This window comes from Anastrepha ludens, chromosome 4 (genome assembly GCF_028408465.1).
Source record: "Anastrepha ludens isolate Willacy chromosome 4, idAnaLude1.1, whole genome shotgun sequence".
Lineage (NCBI taxonomy): Eukaryota > Metazoa > Arthropoda > Insecta > Diptera > Tephritidae > Anastrepha > Anastrepha ludens.
Window position 1 is genome coordinate 115339226 of NC_071500.1, and position 22022 is coordinate 115361247.

At 38.5% G+C, this 22022-nt stretch overlaps 3 protein-coding genes across 7 annotated transcripts; 1 reads left to right on the forward strand and 2 right to left on the reverse strand.

The window, feature by feature from the left end:
* Nucleotides 1-1729: 1729 nt before the first annotated feature.
* On the reverse strand, nucleotides 1730-2341 carry LOC128862310 (uncharacterized; the record flags this gene model as incomplete). Its single annotated transcript, XM_054100870.1, has 2 exons — nucleotides 1730-2178; nucleotides 2257-2341. Coding segments are annotated over 2 exons (438 nt in total), but the record flags the coding sequence as incomplete, so codon positions are not given.
* Nucleotides 2342-5937: 3596 nt separating this feature from the next.
* LOC128860714 (alsin homolog) lies at nucleotides 5938-21767 on the forward strand. Of its 5 annotated transcripts, none has more exons than XM_054098400.1 (11): nucleotides 5938-6167; nucleotides 16040-16182; nucleotides 16251-16909; nucleotides 16974-18746; nucleotides 18805-19262; nucleotides 19321-19466; nucleotides 19527-20108; nucleotides 20172-20666; nucleotides 20732-20883; nucleotides 20953-21128; nucleotides 21180-21767. In XM_054098400.1, the coding sequence occupies exons 3-11, from the start codon at nucleotides 16258-16260 to the stop codon at nucleotides 21222-21224; spliced, it is 4479 nt and encodes a 1492-aa protein (XP_053954375.1). In that variant the 5' UTR covers nucleotides 5938-6167; nucleotides 16040-16182; nucleotides 16251-16257; the 3' UTR covers nucleotides 21225-21767. The 5 variants fall into 5 exon arrangements, with proteins under 5 accessions (XP_053954375.1, XP_053954377.1, XP_053954376.1 ...); XM_054098402.1 differs by having other exon boundaries at nucleotides 16043-16182; XM_054098401.1 differs by having other exon boundaries at nucleotides 16046-16182.
* LOC128860716 (early endosome antigen 1) lies at nucleotides 7832-12950 on the reverse strand. Its single transcript, XM_054098405.1, has 5 exons — nucleotides 12697-12950; nucleotides 10615-12642; nucleotides 8870-10554; nucleotides 8658-8807; nucleotides 7832-8600 (listed from the first exon to the last, which is right to left on the reverse strand). Exons 2-5 carry the CDS (start codon nucleotides 12623-12625, stop codon nucleotides 8373-8375), a joined length of 4074 nt encoding a protein of 1357 aa, XP_053954380.1. The 5' UTR covers nucleotides 12626-12642; nucleotides 12697-12950; the 3' UTR covers nucleotides 7832-8372.
* Nucleotides 21768-22022: the final 255 nt, after the last annotated feature.

The following is a 22022-nucleotide window of genomic DNA, read 5'->3' on the forward strand; positions in this document are numbered from 1 at the left end:
AAGCAGCTATCAACAATTAACTTAACATTCAAAATGGCCGAACTCGTCGGCTTGAGGGAGGGACATTAGTACCAACATTTCGCCATAAAAAAATCTAAATTCGAATATACGCAACCTGCGAAAATTCAAAATTCGCGATACTTTTTGAACACATCTCGTATGTATGGATGTGTATTCGTACATGACTGTAAATTAAATTATGCTAGGTTATGGCGGTTGTCCACTATGGGACACACTCAGATTCATAGCCCATAGTGATACCGAGTGGGGAACTTCTCCTAATCTAAGTATTTAGTCACACACTTTCAGTTTTCATATATACAATTTTTTCTACAATGCATTTATCTTCCCATTAAGTAAAGTTATTACTGTTTGTAGGATTTTAAATATTTATTTTTAACCATTTTGTTTTAATTCAAAATATACAACTCGGAAGAATCGAACTGTCGATATTACAAGATTCGCCCTTTGGCGTTCAAATAACCCGTGGGCCAATACCTTACGATATCTGGGGGTGATTTTTGATAAAAAAGTATCTTTTTGCGATCATGTAAAGCACATACAAAAAAAAAAATAATAATAATAATTGGCGCGTACACTTCTGTTAGGTGCTTGGCCGAGCTCCTCCTCCTATTTGTGGTGCGCGTCTTGATGTTGTTCCACAAATGGAGGGACCTACAGTTTCAAGCCGACTCCGAACGGCAGATATTTTTATGAGGAGCTTTTTCATGGCAGAAATACACTCGGAGGTTTGCCATTGCCTGCCGAGGGGCGACCGCTATTAGAAAAATGTTTTTATTAATTTTGGTTTCACCGAGATTCGAACCAACGATCTCTCTGTGAATTCCGAATGGTAATCACGCACCAACCCATTCGGCTACGGCGGCCTTTCAGCACATACAGGAGAAAGTAAATTTGGCGATTAAAATGTTATATCCCCTAATAAATAGACGATCAGGCTTAAGTGATGAAAATAAACTAATAATTTATAAGTCCATATTTCAGCCAATAATATTATATGCCTGTCCAGCCTGGAGTAATATCGCAAAGTCACATGTTAAGAAACTGCAAATCTGCCAAAATAAGGTACTCAAAATGATGCTACCACTCCCATGGCATTTCTCCACCAGAAAGCTTCATGATGAATCAAAAACTAAGATTTTGTCAGATCAAATATATACAAAATTTGACTAAAAGATTCAAAATTCGTTCCAGTTTTTCGGACAATCTGCTAATAACTGAACTTTCTTAATGTTCAATTAGGCCGTGGTACTTAAATGCGTATAGATTAACCCTAGCTTGTAAGATGTAAAGCGGAGGTTTTTCATAGTAGTTTTTTCCTTCGAAAAAAAAGAAAAAATCATTTAAAAAACCGAAACCTGTGATAAATATAATGATGTAGAATTAAGATTTATATCATATTCTGTAAATTGTGCGATAACATAAATATTGTAACGTTTTTCTACTTAATAAACTCTTATCTATCTAAAGCCGCTTTAGTTACCCGTAACAGGTAACAGAAAAAGTTTTTTGCCAATAGCGGTCGCCCTTCGGCGGGCAATGGCAAACCTCCGAGTGTATTTTTGTCATGGAAAAGCTCCTCATAAAAACCATTTGCCATTTGGAGTCGGCTTAAAACTGTATTGGGTTTCTTGCAATAATCTATAAAAACGAAAAATGCCAAATAGGCATAAATGGTTTATCGATTTTAATAAAAAATAGCTCTGCATTTAATTAAGTTTCTCATTTTATTTTCGCCTCAAAATAAAATACAATTTTTTCATTACATATTTACATATATGAAAACGGTTAACACTTTTCACGTTCAGTCCTTCAACTGACCCATGGACTCATCGACAGCCTTCATATTTTCTCTGGTAATCTTCTGCACCGAGGCCCAGCCTTTTGGATCTATGGTGCCTTTCACTTCTTGATAACTCAAGCTGTAGCTGGTAGTATATAGTGACTTGGCATCCACATACGAGTCGATGTCAATTGCAACAGTCTTCGGCTTCGCCATATATTGTGGTTCTGATACCTGCTGAGTAATGGTGTCACCTTTCAAATAGCATTTGCTGGTGCGAATCAATTCGTCCTTGTTGCTGGGGTTGTTTCGAATCGAAATTTTGCATCCATAGACTTTATTTAGACAAGACAAGCGGTCACATTGCCAATTCCCTGAAGATGAAGAAATATTAATCCTTAATTGTTAATTTACTACGGTTTGTTGTAATTAATTGTTATAAAATTATTTACCATTATTGTAAGAGAGTTGCACGTCGTCAATATAGGAAATGCCAGGCACATATTTATAAGCTGACGCAAAAAAAGCTGATGAAACGTAACATTACTGGGCGAGAGAATTTGTGTGGCTTGAATGGTTAAATTTAAGCCTTTATAAAGATTTACTTTTTCAAAACAAATAAAAGAAGAAACACGCGCGGAAGCAACAGTTATTGCCAGCTAACTCTTCTAGTTCAGTTGGGAAACTAATTCGGCATTGATCTCAGAGAGTATTTATACCTCATTGGTTTTCGCAGCAAACGGATAACATTGAAAAAACATAATTTGTAAAATTATCAGCAATTGAGCACTTAGCATTTTGTCAAAATGCGAATTTTTTGTTGGGTGAGCTGTGAGTCACACGATTGTGTTTACTCTGTCAATTGGATCCACTTCAAATTTGATAACATAATTTTTAAACTAAACTTTTCCTTAACCCTTTCTTACGTGAATATAAATTTTTTCAACGGGATCAAATCCTAATTATAGAAACTTCTTTCATGTGAAATAAAAAAATGCAAATGAGAATAATTAAATACTAAAATGTGCAAAAGCGGCACGACATAAAAATCGTCACGCTAGTAGAAATGGAGCGTTAGAACACAGGAGGTATTGTTGAACATACTCCCAAATGTTAGATGTGCAGATTTTACATTATTTTTATTTAGTATTTTACAGTTGCACATGTCAGAAAATGGCGAAAATTCTATGGAAACTCATACTGGAAAATCTAGGGAAAGAAAGAAATAAATTCATAAAAATAAAAGGGCAAAATTGTCAAATGCCGAGGGACGTAAAAAATATCGTGAAGCTGTAAAAAAGAATATAAAGAATTGCAGCCATTAGAAAATAATGCGTGCATTTATTTTTCAGTCGCACGTTTGATACATAGTAAGAACGCCATGGTTCAGAGAGACATGGGAGATAAGGGTTTTCCAATAGCAGGTGTTACAGGTGAATGGATTGCGCTATCGAGAGATGATTAACGATTTTTTATGGCCGGAATTGGATGGCATTGATCTGGATAACGTTTATTTTCAACAATACGGCGTTACGTGCCACACTAGCAACGAAACCATTGATCTTTTACGGGAAAAGTTTCCCGACCGTGTTATCTCTGGAAGAGGTGATCACAATTGGCCACCGAGATCTTGTGATTTAACACCTTGTGACTTTATTCTTTGGGGCCACGTGAAAGAGAAGGTCTACGCCAACAGCCCAGGGTCGATTCAAGACCTCAAAGATGGAATTCGTGAGTCTATCGAGGACATCGGGCAGCCACTTTGCAATTCGGTTATGGAAAATTTCATGAAAAGGATATTGTCCTGTAAGCGTGGTCGTGGTGGTCATTTGCCTGATGCTATTTTCCACTACGGCATTTAGCATTTTTCTTTGAATATCACAATAACACCTCTTATTAAAAACCCCTTGAGTTTTGAGGAAGCCGTCGATAGTTCTTCGGAGAGTGAAGATGGAGAACCCAGTGAAGTTAATAACAATAACGAATACATAATAAAGCCCGAAAGTTAAGATTTTGATTTAGGTCTGCTCAAGTATAAATTATCCAATAACTTGCCAGTAACTTAATTTTCGAGAATTCACTCTCAAAGAGAAAATTATTGAAAAAAAGTTTATGAACGCAAAAACAGTAACAATTTGCAAGTTTCACGAACAGCTGATTAAATTATTGGTGGGAAAATTGAAAATTTTTTTCAGTTGAATTACCTCATATTAAAATAACGTGCTTAGCATCGCATGATTTTATTTTGTCTACAAAAATGTGTTCCATTTCATCATCGCTGTCAGATGAAGAACGTCCCATTAGCCACTGTATTGTTGTGGCAAACACAACTTTCTTCATATTTTCCTTCCATCTACGCATGTACATACACTACCGGTCAAAAGTTTGGGTTCACTTACATTATTTTGGAATTTTACACAATAAAGTCGGCTTATTAGTGGTTTTGTTTTTAAAACGTGCGTTCTGCTACTAGTTTGAGTTTAGGAGATTGTTATTGTTTACAAAATGACTATGGCAGACGCGTAGATCAAGCATGAACGGGTTATGACTTGCTGCATTCTGCCAATGCGTCTAGTGCCTATTACGCGTAACATCTTACTGCTGCAAAACTCGCTTCAAGAGTTATATTTCTAATTTTTGGTGCAATCTTTGTTATCAAAAAGGTAAGTAAAACAATTTTTTGTATTCCAAAAAATAACTGTTTTACAAAAACTTACATACAAGTCGACGTTATACCAAAATTATCTTCTAATTATTAAAATTTAAATAAAACTACATATTTCTTGTTTTATTATTTAAAATGGGTCGGAAAGCAGAGCTTAGTGTAGAAACACGAGCAGTCATTGTGACACTACATGGAGAAGGCTATTCAACGCGAAAATTTGCTTCGAAATGTAATGTCTCTCAAAATGCTGTCATGTGAACGTTACAAAGAAAGAGCGATACTGAGTGCAATTTACGGACGAGTCCAAATTTGAAATTTTCATCAAACGACGCCGCCAACATATTGGCCGTTTGTCGCTGAACGCATGATGAACCAATGTGTTGTTCCCATAGTTAAGTATGGTGGAGGGTTAGTGTTAGTCTGGGGATGCTTTGCTGGAGAAAAACTTGGAAACATTATACAAATTAAGGGTATCATGGACAAAAAGGTCTACCACAACATACTTCAACGGCACGCTTTTCCGTGTGGGAAAATACTTGTGGGCAGCGGATTCGTTTTCCAGCAGGATAACGATCCTAAGCACACTTCAAAATTTTGCCAGATTACATTGCAGCCAAAGAAAATCAAAAACAACTCAAATAAATGGAATGGCATCCTCAGTCGCCGGATTGTAACCCGATCGAGTTGCTGTGGGACGAGTTGGTCAGAGAAGTAAGAATATTGCAACCTACTAATACAAAACAACTTTGGACATTTCTACAAAATTGCTGGAATCAAATAACAGCAGAATCTTTGCGTAAATTAGTTGATACGATGCCCAGAATATGCGATGCTGTAATACGAGCTAAAGGAAACGAATCGAGGAAACGAAAATATGAACAAATACTTGCGGGTTTCTTTAAAAGTTAACATATTTTGTATTAAACACAATTACTTTCTGTAAAATAACAATATTAAAAAATCTTTGACGAAGAAAATCATGATTATTTGAAATATTTTTACAATTTTTCAAGTGAACCCAAACTTTTGACCGGTAGTGTATGTGTATACTTATATTGCCAAATTAGTTAATAACCAAGAAGTACAAGCAACACAAAAAATACCTTCAATGCGATTTTTGCGATTTGTATTTCGGAAACTGCAGCAACGGTGACTGAGGGCTGGAGGCAAAATACCTCTTTAACATTAGCCGATTCCTATTTTATATATAACTTCAATAAATTTTATCAAAATAATATTTAGATACATTCTCCATTTTAATAACAATTTTTATTTCAATTTAGAATTTTAATTCAATTCGCAAATTTTATTTCGGGTTTATTTTTACTTTGCGATCAGTAATTTTTCTGACTTGCAAATTCTTACATCTAACAATGTATCTAGTAAACTTCCCCACAAAAGGAAATGTCACTTTGCTCTCTCTCTTTCCCCTACTTTGCAAGTTTTTTGGATACGTGATTATTTGTAACAACTGAATTTGCGTACATTAGAAACATATTCGGTGTTTGAGTGAGTAATTCGGAAGGCAAACATTGGGTCTCCATTTTGTTGCCAACTGTTCAGTATACATAATTGGATCACGGAAAGCCCCGGGAAAGGCAATATTCGAAGGTTTCATTGATGACTTGCGCAAATTGTCTACAAAATCCAATGAATTTAAGAATAACCTGGCATCGCAAAATTTTTAAATAGATAAAGGTATGGGTATTTTAGAAGAACTGCGTACTAAGCACATCACAGGCTCGAGTTTTATATAATATAATATGAACAGTACGCAACCAAATGTATTCGGTATACATCTTTTCACGATTGAAGTCCCGCCGGTTAAAATTACGTCAACTCTTATGGAGTTCAAAGGAAAAAACGTTGGGTGTTATAAAGTTTAGGTGAAATGGTTGAAGTACCACTCTGGCACTCCTCAAGTGGCACTAAAGCGCCGTTTTAATCTTATACAGTTTATTGGCTTCAAAATAACAAAAAATGGCACCTCTTTGGTTGTTGTTGTTGTAGCAGCATAAACATTCCCTATACTTAGATATGGGGAATGCTGCTGGAGTGACAGTCCTTGGCCGGATATAAATCCGGGTCGTTTCGGTAACGTAGAACCGACTGTCGTAGAAACGGCAGCTACTTTGGCACCTCTTTGGTCTTATTTCTTGATTTCTTAGATTACGTTCCGCTGAAAGACACTGACATTGAAAAACCCAAATCTTTATATCTGACATCTGAGTATCCTCAACCATCCAAAAAATTAAAAACTTCTAATGACGGTGAAAGCCGTAACGATGAAAAGATAACGAAAACTAATAAATCAAATTTAAAATATTCAAAAATATAAAAAGGGCAAATTTTAAAATGAAAATAAAAGAAGTTAAATTTTTTTTTATCCCTTAAATCAAGTTAAATTTTTTTAGCTGTAAAATCATTTGCAATGATAACGTCTTTTGTGTGTTCGAAAAAAAACTTGAAATAAAAGAAATGAAAGACTATGTGCAGACCGCCCCTCTCTCCCTGAACGTATTCATTTTCCAGTATTACACCCATAGAGGTTTTACGTTGCATTGAATCTTTCCAGACTGTCTCTGTAATAGCTGTGTATGCTTTGAATGCTCCTAGTAACATTTACAAATTTGAGGAAAGTAAAGACCCACAAAATATATGCACATATGTAAGCTAATAACTCTGCACATAATGCACCGATTTGTATAGGGCCTTTTGTATTTTGATGCTAATTTTTCCCAGAAGGTTTTTACCTCCGACATAAATTAAAAATTGTAAAATAAGCGTGCATATAAGTCAAAATGTGTTAAAAAATCATAAAATTGCTATTCGAACTGCAACAAATCAAAACTGATGCAATCGATCTGAATTTTTTTACTATAAAACACAAAGTACCAAATATTTCCTATCCCTTTTTGAAAAAAATAAGCATTTTATTCACCTCTGGTTTTTTTTTTTTGTATTTTGTATTTTAATAAAGTAATTACGGTATCTATGACAAAAGGATCGCTTAAATCGTAATGTACATACAAATGTATGCAGGTATGCACGCACACACCCAACTGGGAGTTTCGTCTATACGTAATGACAGTATATAAAGTGGTTATGCATATATTTGTATATGTGTCTCTTCGAATATAGAAAATAGGAATAATCCATTTTTTTTAATTTTTCGTTTGGAAGTATAATTATTTTCATATCCACTAGAAAGCGCGGAACGATTTATATCCAATCAAGGACTGTGACTACAGCAATATTTCCTTCCAAATATGTTGCATGATGCTGCAATTTGCAAAATATAATAAAACCAAATATGCTAAAGTATACGGTAATGGCATTCAGGCAATGTTCCAAAGAATGAATTAATATTAATTTAATTTATTTCTAGAAAATATAAAAAATCACAAGCACTGGAAACGAGTACTTCAGAAAGTTTGACCACACTGGCATTGATGTGGAAAAGTCATCTGGTTCGTAAGTCAAAGTCATTGAATGGCCTCGTATTTTCCGCAAGAGGGTATTTCAATATCAACATTGACTTGTCTGAAAGCACAGTTGGCTATAACAAATATACTGCAGACAACTGCCAGCTGAGTATTCGAAAATTGTACAATAACTGAAAGCTTCTGGCAAAAATAATGACAACTTTAGACATTTAAAGGGAAATACTTTGTGGATATTGCACAACAACAACAAATAAATGATAAAACTATAAACTGAAAACAGCCAATATAAAACAATACTATAAAATAAGTTATTTGTTACGTAGAAATAGTTGAACTAAATTTTGGCAATGTGTGTTTGCTTTTATGCACAGCAAAAGAAAGTGGGAAGTATTTTCCATGTTCTTCGTATACACATTCGTAGCTTTTCAGTGCTACAAATCAATCTTGACTAAACGCTTTAGTAGCTTTCTGCTGCAGCGCGCAGCTCGTCCATCAACGATGGTGCTTCTAATTTGTTCGCACTCAACGCATGCGCAGAAAGCAATCGTTTCAAATCGCTGCTCAGACCTTCAACTGTAGTCTCGAGTTTATATAAATTTGGCACACATTGGTTGCTGCGTTGTATAAGGTCAAGTATTGCGTTGGTCTTCGGCCGTTGCGTGGCTAACGCCGATTGTTGGATTAACTGCAAAAAGTTTATAAATTGTATTGAAATTGTTTTGCACATAAATTAAGGAGGCACCTTTTTATAATCATCAATTAGATTGGCTACTTCGTGCGCCGGCTCGTCTCGCTGTAGTGCTATGGCTGCTGAGTCGCGTGTATATGTCGCCTTGCCTAAATCAGAAGCTTCGAATTTCCTACGCTCCATTTCTAGAGCACGTTCGAGTGTCTGAGAATGAAAAAAAAAACAAAATGTGAAAATGGAATTTATATAACGTAATTCGTTCGTACCTTAATTGTGATTTGATTGTGATCACATTTCAAGCGCGTTTCCTCCAGCTGGCGCCTTGTCAATTGCAGGCCACGCAGCTCGTCCATCGTTCTGCTCTGCTCCATCGTTAAATGTGCGGCGCGAGTCTCAGCCGCCCGCAAAGCTTTCTTCAGCTTTTTAATATTGCCCAACAAAGTGTGAATGTACACATCGTAACGCTTCATTTTGCGCCTATATTCCGCTTCAAGCACCTTCGTTAGTATCCTCATGCGATCGTTGTTGTTGTCACTGTTACTCATATTTGCATTTCCGTCCTCTGACAATGAAGAAGCTTCAGCCGTACTACTGGCTGTGCCAGCAGTCTGGGGCAAAACCACAAATTCCGGTGGCAGAACAAGTGCCTCCCGTTTGCTCTTCTTTAGCTGTTCCATCTCAATCTCCATCTCTGCCAAGCGCTCTGCATAACTATTTCGTTCCGCCTGTAGAGTTTCTATTTTTGTTTGCAGAGCTCGCAACTGCCTCTGATTTTTAGCGACTTCTGCGGCGTAATCCTCATTCAAGTGGCGCTCGAGCCGTTCATTTTTCTCTTGCAACTCTTCAATTTGCCTTTGTTTGGACTTACTGTCTGCTAACTGGGCGCTTAGATTCGCGTACATCTCCTCGTAGTGCTGCAGGAGTGTCGGTCGCAGTGTCTCAATTTCCTCTTCATTGCCATTACCATTTGACAGTAGGGCAATTTCGTGCATGCGTCGCAGCTCTTGGTTCTGCTGAGCAAAAAGTGCATTCAACTCATCCAGCTCGGCGTGCTTCAACTGCAATTCAGCTCTCGTATTTTCCTCCAACTTTTGTGCGGTTTGAAGCGCTGTGAGGAGTTCTTCCCACTGCTCTTGCGATTCACTCAACTGTTTCACTTTGCTACTTTGTTGCTCAAGCAGCTGCTGTATAAGTCGAACTCTGTCATTGCGCCGCTCCTCGTCGCACTGCATGACTGCCTGCAAACGCGTTTCAAGTTCTTCAACTTTCATCCTCAAGTTGAGCACTTCTTGCTGCTCGAAGCTCATTGTTTGCTCTGAGTTACTAACTTCACTTGAATTTTTGTTTTTTTCAAAGCTGACCAACTTTGCCTTCAATTCTTGAACAAACAGCTTTTGCTTTTCCAGCGTATTCTCAACATTACTTTTAGCTTCCAAAACGTTTTGCAATTCACTTAGGAGGCGTTCATTCTCTGCTTGCAGTCCTTGAATAGTGTCCTCATAGGACTGAAATTGAGCTCTATGGCGGTTATCTTCTTCGCTCTTGTCTTTTTCATGTCTTTCATCGCATTGCAGCAACTTTGTTTGTAAGTTTTGCAGCTCATCGCCATAATTGCTAACAGATTTTTCTAATTCCAAGCATTTTGCATTTTTTTCTGTTAATGCTAGTTTTAAAGACTCAACTTCTATTGGCGGCTCCTTTATAGTCGTTAGAAGTATTTTTAGCTTTTTGTTTTCTTCAATCAATTTTTTCATTTCAAAAATTTTTTGATTATTTATAGATATTTCTTGTGGGCCAGTTTCCTCTTTAATTAGAGTTTCAAAACTTTCCAAGAGTTCTCTTTTCTCCAAAGTTAAAAGGCTTTGGTTGTTCAAATATTCCATCAACTGTTCTTGACGTTCCAATAGCGCATCATCACATTGCTTGTCTTGGACATTTTCTGTACAAAGATCTAAGAAATAATTCGAAAAAATGAGATCAATTTTTAAACATTGAAAGTTATTTTTTTTACCTTTATTGACTTCTATTGATGCTGCTTCATTGCAAATCAAGTTCTCAAAGGCGGCTATTAGTGTTCGTCTTTCTTTTAACATTTCCTCTTGAGAACTCAAATGCTCCAAAAGTGAATTGCTGGCATATTTAAGGTTGGAACAGACCGATTCCCGTATTGTCTGCGAGTCTGGTTCAACTTTGTCATTAATTTCACATTCGGTTACATCCAGAAAGCCACTATCACCCTCTTCAACTTGATTTACATCCTCCGCGAACTTTTCTACATCTTTAGAAGCCCTTAAAAACTCGTTGTCTTTGTTTAGCCGATTTATGACTTTTCTATTTTGGTGTAACACCCGCTGTATACTCTTGAGCTCTTTTTCAACCTTTTCTTTTTCTAAAGGACCGCCGATTGATCGCTTTTCAAACTCACTGAACTCAACTTGCAAGTCCTCACTTTCAATGGTTGAACATTTCAATTTGTTTTCAAGCTCATTTATTCTGGCTCCCAATTTCTCTGTATGTTTTAGGTAGCCTCTCAGCTTGCCGCGTAGCAGCTCGATTTCACGCTTATCGCTGTCAGCCTGGAATCTCAACTTGTTCTTTTCGATTTCAAGTAGCTCTAATTCAAAACGGGTTCGTTCACAAAGAGCACACATACTGGCATACTGCTCGTGCAATGCTATCAATTCGTGTTTTACACTTTTTAGACTTGACTCTGTAGAATGCAGATTTTCGAGCGTGATGTCATGCTGCGTGCGAACCTTTTCCAAATTCTGTTGCAATTCATTTATTTGTTGGGTCTTTTGCTCGTCAGTTTCTTGCAGATTCGACAACTCACATTGTCGTGTTTCCAAAGCAAAGTTAAGATGTTCTATTTGTCGCTCTTGTTGCTCATTTTGTGCCTGTATTTCGGTTAAGGAACTCAACTCTATTCGGATCGCCTGCAACGACTTTTTAAGTGAAGTAATTTCAGCTGTTTTGGCATTAATGTCATCATGATAAGTAATACTTAGCCGATGCACTTCATCCATGTTTGTTTCATTTTGCATATTGCATTTGAATTTTTCTCGAGTCTCACAAATTTCATTTTCTTTGCGCGCTAGCTCTTGCTGCTGCTGGTTACAATGCTCCTTTAGTTCTTCAATTAAGGTTTGCAACTTTAGCTTTTCGATATTTTCAGCATATAGAGCAGCATCTTTTGTTTGTAGCGTATCTTCCAGAGCTTGTCTTTCGGTCAGCAAGCGCTTGCACTGGGCTGTCATGCGCGTATTTTCTACTTCTACGCCAGCTAACGTTTCCTGCAGCTCCAAAACCTTGGTATCTTTCTCTTCGTTCAGTTTTCTTAAGTCTTCCAGCAGAACGTGCTTTTGTTTTCTCAGAACGTTGATCAATTTTTGCTGGTCATCAATCATAGATCTTTGCTGCTCCAACTCAAAGGAGTTTCCTTCTTTATCAACACAATTCGTACTTTTGTGCTGCTCTTCCTTCTCGACTAGTTTTTGCACAGCTTTTTCCCGCTTAACCTGCAATTCCTTTTCCATCTCGCCGCATTTATCATAGAGACGCACACATTCGCGTTGTAATCGCTGATTTTCTTGCATGTACTTACGCTCCTGTGAATACAGTCGCTCGAGTGCTTCCAGTCGTGTTCTTTTTTGTGCCCGCAACTCTTTTTTGTACCAGTCCTCCGATTTATTGAGTCGTTCGAGTTCGCTGCGCAGCTTGCGCACATCTTGCATTGCAAGGAACAAAGCTTGATCCCTTTCTCTAAGCAGAGTGTGCACATGTTGGCAATGATTATGTAACTCCATTTCAAACGGACACGCGACTTCACTGGCATTGGAACTGGTAGAGTAGTTCCCAGAATCATATGCTAAAACGGTACTTTTCACTTCATTTGGGGCAGACTTTTGAGACACATCCGACATTTTACGAAGACGCTCGTCTGAAACCTCCCTTTCTTCGCCATCAGCTTCGATCCGCTGCATAATTATTGATGGCATGATCGGAGCTCCTTCCAAACTCATTGTGTATTTTTTCTTTCCTATGATATAAAAAGTGGTGCAACCATAAATACAACTATGCAAATAAGACTTACTTGTCGTATCTGGTTTATTTCTGTGTCGCTGACATCATTGGTATCTTTTATTAATTGTTATTCAGTCTCTTCTAACTCCACATTAGAGTATCACCAACACTTGCCTTTACATTCTCGCAAACTATATAAATAAATAAATTTTCACTAAAGCAATAATATTGCTGCAAAGTGGCAGAGTAAAATATATTTCCTTGGTTTTTCACGTTGTTAATTTCTGCTTTGCTTTCACTATTTTCGCATTTTCCCATTTTTTCTTTTTGCGACGTACACAACTTTTCTTTTGCAAGCGATCAGCTGATGTTTGCTTCTTCCATAGTGATGACTCTTATGGATTTTATTTCGGGACTTAAGTCAAGTTGCCCTTACTAACTTCTTTCAGTAAAAGTTCTATGTATTCGTCAGTTCTCCTCTGATTGGCTTGAAATTTTTACACAAAATTAGGAAAGTGTTAATTTTTGATAAACCCAAAAAACAAAACCGAAATTGGTTTTGAAAAAAAAAAAAAAATTTGCGAAATTAGCTTAAAATCTTACTAGTTCAAAGTTGCCCTTGTTGGAGTTCCATGTCTCCGTGGCAGAATACTGCGGCAGCATTAAACTTTAGAAAAAAATCCAAAAAAAAAAAGAATATTGGTGTTAAAAAACCAACAATTAATGAAATGAGCCTGAAAATTCACTAGTCCCAACTTGCCTTTTCTAAATTGTTCAGCTGAACTTCTATATCCCCGTACGTGTTACACTGAATAGCTTGAAATTTGGACATTATGTTAAGAAAGCGTTAAACTTTAGAAATAGCCAAAACATGGCATAACGACTATCTCTCAATACTGTTGAGTTTCTTCATAGCAAGGAACTTCACATTTTCTCCCATTATATCCACGATGACCTTATTCACCACGTGAACGAAACTAATAATACATTCACATATATGTAGATGATCTACTTTTTCGCGCTTAACTCAAAATCAGTAATGAAAGAGCGCGATTTCAAAATCTGAGATTATAAAATAATAACCTAACTTTTTGAAATATAGCCCTGTGTTTTCTGTGTTATCGATAATTATTATTACGAATGTAAGAAGAAACATCAAAATAAAAACTAAATGAAATGGACCCTGGCAAAAAAACAGGTTTGTGCACATAATTCTAATAAAATTTGTATTAAATACTATTAATTATGGATTCATTTTGCAGAAAAAAGCGAGTGGCCATAAACGTTTTGTCCTCTTATTACTTATTAAAAAATGTAATAGGACTATGAATAAGTTCGTGCGGTTTTTTTTCGAAATTTGAAACTTTATTGACGTAAAATGGTTACAAATTTAATATTCAAAATATTGTCCATCGCTTACTACTACTTTTTCCCATCTTTCTGGCAATTCACGGATTCCCTTTGTGAAAAATTCGGTCGGTTTTGCCGCAATCCACGAATCGATCCATTTTTTGACTTCATCGTAATTACGGAAGTGCTGGTCAGCCAGGCCATGTTGCATCGATCGGAAGAGATAGTAATCGGATGGCGCAAGGTCTGGACTATACGGCGGGTGGGGTAGGACATCCCATTTGAGCGTTTCTAAGTATGTTTTGACCACTTGTGCAACATGTGGCCGAGCATTGTCATGTTGCAAAATAACTTTGTCGTGTCTATCGGCGTATTGCGGCCGTTTTTCTCGCAGTGCTCGGCTCAAACGCATCAATTGTCGTCGGTAGACATCCCCCGTAATCGTTTCATTCGGTTTCAGTAGCTCATAATACACAACACCCAGCTGGTCCCACCAGATACACAGCATAACCTTCAGGCCATGAATATTCTGCGCCGACGTCGATGTTGAAGCATGGCCAGGGTATCCATACGTTGCCCGACGTTTTGGATTGTCGTAATGGACCCACTTTTCATCGCCAGTCACAATTCGATGCAAAAAACCCTTTCTTTTGTGCCGTTGAAGCAGTTGTTCGCATGCCATAAAACGGCGTTCAACGTCTCTTGGCTTCAATTCATACGGCACCCAATGGCCTACCTTTCGGATCATTCCCATGGCTTTTAAACGTTTGGAAATGGTTGATTGATCAACTCCCAAAGTTTTTGCAACCTCTTCTTGCGTTTGAGCCGGATCTTGATCGAGCAATTCCTCCAATTCGGTATCCATGAACTTTGGCGGCGCACCCTCGCGTTCTTCGTCTTCCAAGCCAAAATCACCACTTTTAAAGCGTGCAAACCACTTCTGGCACGTTCGCTCAGATAGAGCATGCTCACCATAAACTTCCACCAAGATACGATGACTTTCGGCTGCTTTTTTCTTCATATTAAAATAATGAAGAAGAATTCCCCGCAAAAACACATTATTTGGCACGAAATTCGACATTTTCAAGTGTGGTAAAAATATTGTTGTTTACGCTTCAAATAAAAAACTTATACTGACGTTTGTGCCTTACGACAGTAGCTCTCCAATGAATGTTTGGAAATGTGGATCGATGGAATAATAATCAAATTACGCCATCTGTTGTAAAACCGCACGAACTTATTCATAGCCCTATTAATATAGAATATCCCATGCGTATTGCTGCCATAATTTTTTGCAACCTCAGTAAACGTGGCATACGGATTTCCTCCAACTGTTTATTATTAGCAGCCAACTGCACAATTACATTTTCTTATTTCCTTTGTATTTTATTCTATTTTATTCATATCATTGCATTTTTTTCATATCGTTAGTAATAATTAAAGAAACCGAAAACATCGAAATATTCCACCAAAATAATTTCTATAAAGAGATACCTCTCAAAGCAGTATTGACCGCTGATTGTAAATTTTTGCAGATAATCTGCCATTTGTGATCGGGTAGATTAATTTGGTGGATTTATAGGTAATTAATGCATATGTGAACGTATTATAACCAACAAACTAAAATTACAAGTAATGAAAAGTTTCTTCTGAACATTTGAAAGCAATAAAGAAATGCTACCATTATATAAATGGATTTATGTGGTTATCAAGTGATTGAACTAGGAAATTTTAATATAAATTTGCCAGCTTAATTATTCATCAGATATTCAGAAGTAAGTTGTGGAGTCGAAATACGACTAAAGCAATGTAAAAGCGCATGTAGTATTAACAGTAACGTAACACCTTTATATTGTTTGGAGTCTCATTATACACTCTTGGGTAATCATTTACATCGATATGGCAACATTTGACGTGATCAGCTGTTCTGCTACATTTATACTTTTATTATCGTTGTGTCAGACTGTTTTGAATCGCCATTAATTGATTTCTCTTTGTATAATTTTCTTTTATTTTCACGCGAAAAAACATTTCGTAAAATTTCCACATAATTGTGTACACAGCAGAAGACAAACAAATCCAGACCTAAAGTAAACAATAAGCAAAATAAAATGTGTTAATTGTAAATGTGTGCAAAGAATGGGATAAGATCTAAAAGGAAGAGACATACAAATTAATAGGAGACCTGAAGGTTCCAAAATTCAAGGTGAGCCTAATAACTCAACACCGTTTTAAATAAAATTATAAATTAATGAAAGTTTTTCATTGTTTCAGTTTGATAATGGCTCAGGAGAGTACAAAAGAGGCATTTATTATCTATCGTGAGGGAGTGGCTCAACAGCTACAGTGGGCTCTTGCGCCAGCACTACAACGTGAGCCAGCCGTGCGTCTCTGTGCAGTAGATCAACCAAATTTACTTTTTATTCTAACTGCTGATGGGGCACTTTACATGGCTAACAAAGCAATGCATGCCGCTAATACACTGAATATACAACTTCATCGGACTAAAATAACGGATGTGTCGTACTGTCGTCATATGAATCAGTTGTTTGTTGTTACTGCAGAGGGAGAAGTGCAGATGCAATACTTAAAACATACTGGTAGCGAAGCTTTGGACATGGAGCCATGGCAAACACTATCCTTCGACCCGCTCGAACTCTCCGAGGAGGGTATATTCATTGAGCGTATTTGTTGCGCTGCTCGAGGTGTAATATTTATGACCCGCTCAGGAGAATTGTATGTAATGGGCAGTTGTGGTGAGGTATTTCATGCAGAAGTGCAGCCCAAACATTTGCGTCTAATCGAGGAAGGCAAGGAAATACTGGATATTGTAGCCGGCGATGAATTCTTTGTTTTACTAATTCAGCGTTCTTATCCAGAACAAGAAGATCCTTTGGAACTATGGGGCAGCAAAGTCAAACAAAACCAAGCCTGTAAGAGTATCCAATTACTTAGAATTTCCAAGTTTATTAATGTATATATATTTCTCATGCGCAGCTACATCAACGCATTTTCCCTCACCTGGGCGTGTGCGTTGCGGTAACCATCCGGAAATTGAAACTGCAGCCGAAGAAACAGTAGATAAAAAACTTGAACTCAATTCCAATTCGTCAGTACGGTCCTACAGCAGTACAAAATCAAGTCACACACAACAAGATGACATCGATTATAATATCAAAGAAATTCTAAAGCAAGGATACACTTTACTGCATACACAGGTATGTACCTTTGGTGCCGAAAATGGAGGCCTTCTGGGTACCGGCGATCACATAAAACGTAATACGGTAAATTATCTGCAAAAGTTAGAAGCGCTGGGAGTATGTAGTGTGGCAGCAGGACGAGAGCACAGCGTGGCTCGCACTCTAGATGGCAGACTCTTCCACTGGGGGCTTAATACACAATTTCAACTAAACAACCAGAACGAAATAACGGATATAAGTTCGCCAACAGAACTTAAATTGGACAAAGTGCAGTTGGAGGTGAGCCAGAGAAACATTCTAAACGCCTGCTGCGGAGACTTTCAAACTGTTCTACTGAATGCGCGCGGCGAAATACAACTAAAGGAACATCAGCTATCGAGCTTTGAACAACATTTGTTGACTTTAAATATGCGGGATGCCACAAATCGGAAAACAATTCCCTTACTGCTCACTGCAGCGACATATACTTTGCAGAATCGTCGTAATTTTCAGCGCCAGTTTCACGCCTATTACATCGGTCTTCAGCAACAACTTAAACAGTTACTTAGGTATCGTCATGGCATACAAATGATTGAGCTTTTCCAACAGAAGAGCACAGCCTTAGTGCTAAGGCAGCTGCAGCACATATGCCAATACTACCATAAACTTTTGTACCTAATCGCTTGCACATTGCGTTCCTTCGAGGACTTCTACCGCTCAGACTTCACGAACCCTGCAGAATTAGTATTTATTCAGCATTACCGCGAGTGTATTGAGCTGTTTGCACAGTACACGAAGGGTTATTGTGACCTTTACTCTGTCGATGGCTTTACTGAGGCATCGAAACTCTATAACCACTTATCAAGTGTGCCACTCCTACCGGGGCAGCGCGATCATAACGTTGACTTGGTGCGCATCTGCCAGCAGCCATTTCAAGTGTTTCCTCATTACTTACAATTTCTCGAACAACTTATAAAGACACGTCCTGAATTTACAGAACATCTCTTCGCTTGGGATGGCTTCGCGCGCCAGCAACGTATCGATTTGGAGCTTGCCGAGAATACCTTAGAGTTTTGGCAACGCAACGAGCGTAACTCTAAAATACGGCACTTCCGCCGTAAGCAGCGGCGCGTTATTCTTACTTCGACGACAGTGCCGCTAAAGTTGGCTCACTCCACGATGAGCATGTCCAGCACCACATTCATTTTATTTTCCGATTGCTTCTGTCAGGTCGGCAGTCAACTCTACACATATCCTTTGGTGACGCTCTGGCTGAAAATGGAAAACGACACCGCTTTGCGCATCACCACACCGGAGCGCACCTTTACACTTTTGGCCCGCACAAACCATGATAAGAAACTGTGGTTTGATCAAATCGAATCGGCTGTCAAAGCGGCACTGGGACGTTCTTCTGACGGGAAGCTGTCGAGTGTGCGCACTACGGCTCACGTTTTCAGTCGCAACCACGCCATGTACGCCGGCGTGCATGCTTATGGACGCTGGCGGAATGGAGTGCTGCATGGAAAATGCTATCTGGAGTATCCCGACGGGCGAGTCTACTTCGGCCAGATCCGGAATGGTGAGATAGAAGGTAAAACTAATTGATAGCATGTCATATCAAATGCTACAAATGAATTACATTTTCGAAGGTTATGGCAAAATGGTAATGCCCTCGGTAGGCATATACGAAGGCCATTTCAAGTCGGGTAAATTCCATGGCCATGGCACCTATGAGCTGAAGGAGAACGAGGTTTACGAAGGACACTTTCGCGATGGTCTCTTTCACGGTCATGGCACGCAGCGTAGCAACAGCTACACCTACGTCGGTGAATATCAGGCCAATGCCAAATGTGGCTATGGCATTTTGGACGACATGCTAACAGGCGATAAGTATATGGGTATGTTTGCGGACAACAAACGTGTCGGGGCTGGGATTTGTATTACAATGAATGGCGACTACTTCGAAGGCTTATTTGCGAATGATGAGCTGGCTGGTAACGGCATAGCTGTGCTGGAGCGCGATTATTACTATGAGGGTGAACTATCTGTGCACGGACCAAATGGAAAGGGCACGTACTACATGCCTACTGGCATGGCGGATGCTGAGGCGAGTAAAAATTTAATTTCGAGCGTTCGTGCGTTGTTTTCACGTGTCTTTATTTCAGGACTCAGTCATAAACGAAAATGATGAGATCGCGAGTCGTCAAATGATTGGCAATGTATTGAGTGGCCATTTGGGGGGTACTTGGCAAGAAGTGCGCATTATCTCTGGTGCTATGTCTATGAGTAAACATTTTCCCAAATATCCCAAGTACTGTTTGATTATTTATATTATTCCGCCGCAAAATATTAATTTTATGCTTCTTTTAAGATCTATCGGTGCACTTGTCGTTGATAATAGCCGAAAATGGCGTTCTTTATTTGAGAATTTCGAGGAAGAGGTACTCGGCAGCCACACAGGCAACAACAACCAAAAACCTGATGACAGCCTAAACGTCACAAAAACCCTCTGGAATCGTATTGCGGTTTACATGCGTTCAGAACGCGAACGCGAGCGAACGTTGGAGCAACATGATACTGCATATCAATCGTCTCGAAGTTACTTTGCGAAGAATATTTCCATCGGCTTTTCCAACAGCTTCGACAAACTTAGCCTTAAGTCCACAAATAGTTTGCTCACCACAGCAAAGTCGAGCATACTTGATTTGAGTAGCAACCTGTTGGACTCGCGGCGTTCGCACTCACAGGAGACGCTTTATGATGCCGATTTAAACGACTTCGATAACGTTTGGGGCACACAAAGTGTCCCCCACTACAACAACGAAGACAACAACTCCATCAGTGCATTGTTCAATACGCCGCCTAAAAACTGGTTGGACGATGCAAATACGTCTAGTTTACGCTCGTCATTCGATAGTATAATAAATCTAAGTGAAAGCTTTAATAATAACAGGTGATCAGCGTGTCTTCATAAAAAATGTCTTAACATATGCTAAACATCTGCATTTAATTCCAGCAGTTTCACCTCACAAAACGATCTGGAAATCATGCCCAGCTTCGGCGTTACTTCGCTCACAGAAGAGGATGTGTCCGCCATCAAAGATTACCTGCAACAAGCGTTTAAGGATCGGTATCATCCTTTGCACTTGTTGAATCAGCGCATAGCGTACTGCTTCTACACCTCATATGGCTGTTGGAAGGTCAAGCCAACACCAATACTAGCAAAACAGGCGATGCGAGAATGGGAATCCATCTCCAAACGTGCATATCGATTTGTGCAAAAAATGTTTCCTGCGTTACCCGATGATTACTGTGTAATAGAGAATACGCGCGAAGTCGTTTCGCACATCACGCTGCTCTATCCAATCGTATTAAGCGAGGGCATATATTCGACATTGTTTGTGTTGTACGCCAACAAGTGCAGTGTGAAAGACGAAATGTACAGGCAGAATCTAATGTATGCGGAAAAGCTTAAGGACGACGAACTGGCCGCTTGTCTGAGGCTAGAGAGGTATGTAGGACTAGTTACCGACACTCTGCCAAATTCTGTCATTGTTTGTTCGCATATTTGCTTAGTTCCTTTTTACCGATTGTGCGGCATGCGCTCTACGCGGAGGCAATACAAACCCTGAAGCAACTCAAAGAAAAATACAGCCCGAAAGCGATGTTAACTGTGATAGAGAGTTGCATACAAAAAATTACCGATGCACACAATGCAATTGCAAGTGGTAAGAGGCTTTAAAGCCATCATTTCGTAAATTTAATCAATTTAATACTCCACAAAATCAATGTTGCAGCAAATTCTGTGATATTAGCTGCCGATGGCATGATGCCACTCACCCTCTTTCTGGTGTTGCGCGCCGCTGTACCTCATCTTGGCGCTGAATTGGCGCTGCTGGACGATTTGACCGGTGGCACTAATTTCCAGTTCGAAATGAATGGCATTGCTGGCTATTGCTATACAACGCTCAAGGTTAGACGCGTTTCATTTGATTTGAACTTGATTTAATTTTTTTGCTTAAAGGCTGCCTATGAACACATCACCGCGGTGCCGCTAAATAAGACGTAATGGAGCCCAGCCCACGCAACCCTGCTCAAACACATTTAGACAACCAATTGCTTTTTTTCTACAAAAACAAAAAGCTCCTCAACTCCTCGAACTTTCTTCGTTGACACAATGAATTGAAAATCCTTGCATTCTCGCGAAATGAAGTGAATGAAATGAAAATTAAGTTGACATTTCGCAAAGCCAAATAACACCACGAATACCATTTAATTTTGAATTCGGAATTTATAAATACTTCGAAATGACTTTATTGCATATACTTGTATTTTTATTGCCTGTAAATTTGCAAATTTGCTGGAAAATGTTTTAAAATCATTGCCATTTTAAAGCCACAGTGAACAGATATTCCCTAAATTATTAGTTGTTAGTCATAAAAGTGTAAAGTTTTAGTATTAAAAATATATTTAAAATACGTACTAACATTCCACTAAATAAAAAATGAGAGTAGCAAATATGGATTATCTGTGGATTGTAACGGGCAAAGCAGGGATCTGTATGTAAATTCGAGAAGAATATGTAATAATAAAAGAGATCTGTTACCAAATATATGTGCGCATCCATATAATTTTAGTTAATATCGATAAGGAACTGCTCAGCTTTAGCGCTCGAGTCTACTTTTCATATCCGACCGAGAGTCGAATAATAACTGAAAGGCGATGCCCATGTAAATAAGTCAAAGCATAATAAGGAAAAATATTTGATCTTCGGTAGTTGAGACATTCCGAGTATAAACCAGATCAGATAATATTTGCACGACTCCTCTTAGTATCTCGATTACAGCACCAGCTGAGGGTACAGCGC